Source organism: Polyodon spathula, chromosome 1, assembly GCF_017654505.1.
Source record: "Polyodon spathula isolate WHYD16114869_AA chromosome 1, ASM1765450v1, whole genome shotgun sequence".
Taxonomy (NCBI): domain Eukaryota; kingdom Metazoa; phylum Chordata; class Actinopteri; order Acipenseriformes; family Polyodontidae; genus Polyodon; species Polyodon spathula.
Genome location: NC_054534.1, coordinates 42,489,726 through 42,494,194, shown reverse-complemented (window position 1 = coordinate 42,494,194; position 4,469 = coordinate 42,489,726). Strand labels below are relative to the sequence as shown.

The window sequence follows — 4,469 nt, the reverse complement described above, 5'->3', positions numbered from 1 at the left end:
AAAAACCCAACCAAACAACAAAAAAAAAAAAAACAGGTTTAGCAACTTTACTGGGGGAGTTTTCCCTTTCAGAACAAAATACACAAATGACTATTTTGAGCTTTGAGAACCTACGGGTGAATTCAATTGAAATTCTGTGTACTGTGTGTACTGCACAAAGGGGGTGGGGGTGTCATTTTAATTTGGTCTGAAAACATTCATTCAGGTTGTAGAACCTGCATTAGGCACATTTGTGCCCCACCCACCCCAAAAACTAATCTCTACTCCAATTTTGCGACACCTTTAAATTTCATGAATTGTTTGATTTGATGCTGCATAAGAGAAATTGCAAACTGAAAATCAGTTCATTTTTTGCAGCGTTTCAGGAGGCACATCAGCCTTTTAGTTTTAAATGTAATTACCCCCTAGCCTTAAAAAACATTGTTTAGTTGGTGCATGTGTGTATTCACTTGGTTCAGTTATGTAGCCTGAAAGATGAAGTTGATTCAGCAATTTCAAATGCTTTTTATCTTGAATATAATGAATATGTATATGATCCTGAGTTTTCTTGAGCTGAATCAGGTACTAAACCAGACATGAATACACTAGTCTCCTGAAGGGCAGTGTCTGACTGTAAAGTGATATAAAATTTGACAGATGTTTTCTTTAATACCCTTTGTCATTCTAACACAATGCATTTTATTTTTTTCTATTTGTATATTCTGACTCAGTTACACCTTTCCAGAGGAGTCACCAAACAACTCTGTATAATAAAATTAAAGAAACAAAAACAGAAAAATGTTTGCCTGAAAGCAAAATGTGATTTTCTAAAGTCAAGATTTCTTATATGTAGTGTGTGTTCATCTTCAGCTTTGCAAACTGATGAAAAATTAAAAAAAATAATATATATATATATATATATATATATATATATATATATATATATATATATATATATATATATATAAGCAAAACAATTACAGTAATTTAAAAAGTGTGTACTAATATTTGTGAATACTGTAAAATGACTTATTGGCATAAGGCAGGACTAAATTCTACAATAATTTCTTCTTCTACCAGAAATAATCAGGAATATAAAGTTAAAACATCTCATGACAGGTTTATCTGTACAAGTAAACATCACATAGTCTTGCAGATTAGACAGCGTCTGGATCTTCTGAAATAATGAATACAGGAAGTTTAGGGTTTGCTTTGAGGGATGTTCTTATCAACTCTAAAAAACAGAAAAGAAAAGATATGATTAGTAAGGGCACCATGTTGCGTACTGACATTTACTGTATTATCTAAGTAGCTCATGTGGGAAAGCACAATACATCTTCAATCAGAAACACCAACAACATGGATATAATTAATGAAGACAATAATATGTCTCAAATGAAATAAATACACTTTACATTAAATACAATGATGACACAAGTGAATTGAGTCCCATGTGTTTTGTATTTTTACCAAAAGTGAATGGTTTTTTAATAGTAAAATGTACAGTGCTGTTTTCTACTAAAGTGTTGAGTTTAGTGTTTAGTAAAAACTCTTTTTAGCTGTACCTGCACTCTATTGAAAAATGAAACCAAAGCAATCTCAGAATAGCCAGGGATGGGGAGTTGTTTTGGAGAAAGCACAGAATGTTACAAAACTGCATAGTTCAGACTGGTGTGTAAATAAAAGTGGCTGTTAGCTACAACCACTGTAAAGGAGATTAGCTTTCTGAATTCACTTTTAAGCATAAACATTACTTTTTGGTTAAAGTCACATGAAATAATTTAGCGGGGGGGGGGGGGGGGTGTAAATCATGCTTTTGTACATACCACGCTGAAATGCTTAACAATAACACGATCTTATTTAGCATCTTCAAACTGATGCAGTGCAATGGGTTTTACAGAAAAATACAAAGCATGCTTGGCCTTCCAGCAGCAGGACTTCACTCAAGAAAGGTGTGATAAATGTTTCACATTCTAGTCTGAAAACAATGCTGCACTTTTTCTTGACGTGCATATGTTGTTATCTGACTATGATAACATAGTGTGATAGCAACATATGTTGTTTTGCACTGCGGATCCACAGCTAGGCCACCAGACCTACAGTGCCGGAAGACAACACAGATCTGGAGGTCCCACTGCAGAACCAGTGCCTGTAGCAGTTTTACCACAAATTACACTATGTAACACAATTTTTGTTCCTGGGTAGTAAGTGTTATTTCCTATTTGCTTATGCCTCAAAAGTATAGAAAATGGCTATTATTCCCCACAAACTTTGCTTTTGTGACCAGGACAGTGATATTTCAAAATATCACTATTTCCAATGGGAAAGATGACTACAAAAGATTTAGAAGTGAGTAGTTTTTCGAGATTTATAATTATACTGTAAATACAGTATAATTGTAAATCTTGAAAAACAACTCACTTCTAAATCTTTTGTAGTCATCTTTGTATTACTTTAGTATAAATACATGTTAATTTGGATTCATATGTTGTTTTCTTCTGACTTTATGTGAACGAAAAGATACACATTTGCCCATCTTTCCCATTGGAAATAGTGATATTTTGAAATATCACTGTCCTGGTCACAAAAGCAAAGTTTGTGGGGAATAATGGCCATTTTCTATACTTTTGAGGCATAAGCAATTAGGAAATAACACTTACTACCCAGGAACAAAAAAATAATATTTTTTTGTTACACAGTGTTATCAGCTCATCCCTTGTTAAAGTGACCTCACCATTTTTGATGAGTACTTACATTAATTTTGATCAAAATAAAATGTAATATATTGGTAATATACTGCAACAACTTCATACAACTGAAATTCCTAATTACATTTGCAATATATTAAATGTATGATACCATCTGACTTGTATGACCAAGTCAAGCTGTACAACTAACAGGAAGTTTAAATGTCACACCACTCCACAAATGACAACAGAAAGAAAATATGGTGATGGACAAATTATAACAATTTGACAAAACTCACCATTTACTATACTTCAGTCAATACAAAAACTGCATTTCTTTGAGAATACGTTTGGATTTGCTACATATTTTTTAAAATGGTTTGAGTCAAATGGCATGAGTTAAATTGAGAGGAAACCACAATGAGATGGCTATCAATATGTAGGGCTGTATTTTTTTCATGGTATAAAAATAAGTATTTCAAGATATTTCACGATAAAACATACTATTTGTTAAAGCAGAAAGAAAAAAATAGCGTTGTCGCATTCAAAATGTATCATTTTCTCAAGTTATACAACAAATGTTTCTAAATATTTAAACAATTACCTGAAAAACAACAGTAAATCCTAAACTGCAGAATATTTTGTTACCACCTTTCAAAGACATTCGTTTTTCATCATCATTGAATTATAGAACAACATACAAACATACAGAAGTGTAAAAATAACAACAGAAATGTGAATTGTCCCCTTCTTATACTGGACAGAGCGATCTTTAGCATAAACATTTCAGATCTTTGATACAGCTGGTGTCTTTGTTCGTTGAATACATTTTAAAGGAATCGTACAGCTTCATGCAGTGTGTTCAATCATTTACTGGAAGCAAACTAAACCAGCTGCCTGGTTCTTAAATGCTGTGTAACAGGTAGTGCATCAATAAGGCAAACATTTGCTGTATTTATTTTTAAGTGATTTAAAAATATGCATATTCACACTATTCTTTCAAGGGAAGTACATATTACACAGCAATGGGTAGATGTCAGAGAAATAACAAAAAAAAAAAATACAGGTCATCAATAAGTACTTGATTTTGCCCTTTAATACTTATGAAAAATAAAGTCTGATTGTTTGCACAACATGATAAAAAAATAAAAAATCATCAAGCTTTAGGACTTTTTATTAATAAAACACCAGTCTAGAATATGAATACCACATTGTATTTGATTCATAATATATAAAAAAAAGAAAAAAAAAGAAAAAAGTATTTGTATGACTAGTATTTCACATAGATCGCCATCTTCAATCCAATCAAAACCTTTTCTTTAAGCAGGACTATATAATATTATGCAATACGTTGCTGTTTAACCCGTACTACCTTTATCATAATAATATCTTACATAATATCTTACCCTTATATAACCTTCCATTTCAAAGCCAGTGCTACGTTTAGGAACCACTGGTATACAGTAAAATAGTTGTCTCTTTGTGGATATGTTGCTAACAAGTTATTTCTGTTGACATTAACAATACAAAAGCACTATAAAGTAAGCAGGAAATCTGAATAAATGTCGAAACCCTAATATGCATTTCTATACAACATGCTTTGTGCATGTCATGTGTTGGCCCCACCCTAAATTAAGTAAATAAAAAAGCAACAAAGAAACAGCCAGTGTGTGTGTGTGTGTGTGTATATATATTGTAAGGTACCAGGGAGGGGGGTAAAATCCTTCCCTGCTAAAAACCTTGTGAGAATGCACATTTGGGTGTTATGGGGTTTAATTGTAATTGTTTTAATGATTTAGTTAA

At 32.2% G+C, this 4,469-nt stretch overlaps 1 protein-coding gene across 11 annotated transcripts in view; it reads right to left on the bottom strand.

The window, feature by feature from the left end:
* Positions 1-956: 956 nt before the first annotated feature.
* The window catches only part of LOC121318871 (protein prune homolog 2-like), a 67,306-nt gene continuing 63,793 nt past the window's right edge, over positions 957-4,469 (bottom strand). For 6 of the 11 annotated variants that reach the window (XM_041256054.1, XM_041256044.1, XM_041256072.1 and 3 more), the window contains one exon: positions 958-1,213. In XM_041256054.1, the coding sequence (XP_041111988.1) occupies positions 1,180-1,213 (34 nt within the window). In that variant the 3' untranslated portion in view covers positions 958-1,179. Of the gene's footprint in view, positions 1,214-4,469 lie in introns of all 11 variants that reach the window. The other 5 variants (XM_041256027.1, XM_041256107.1, XM_041256017.1 and 2 more) reach the window with 1 other exon arrangement.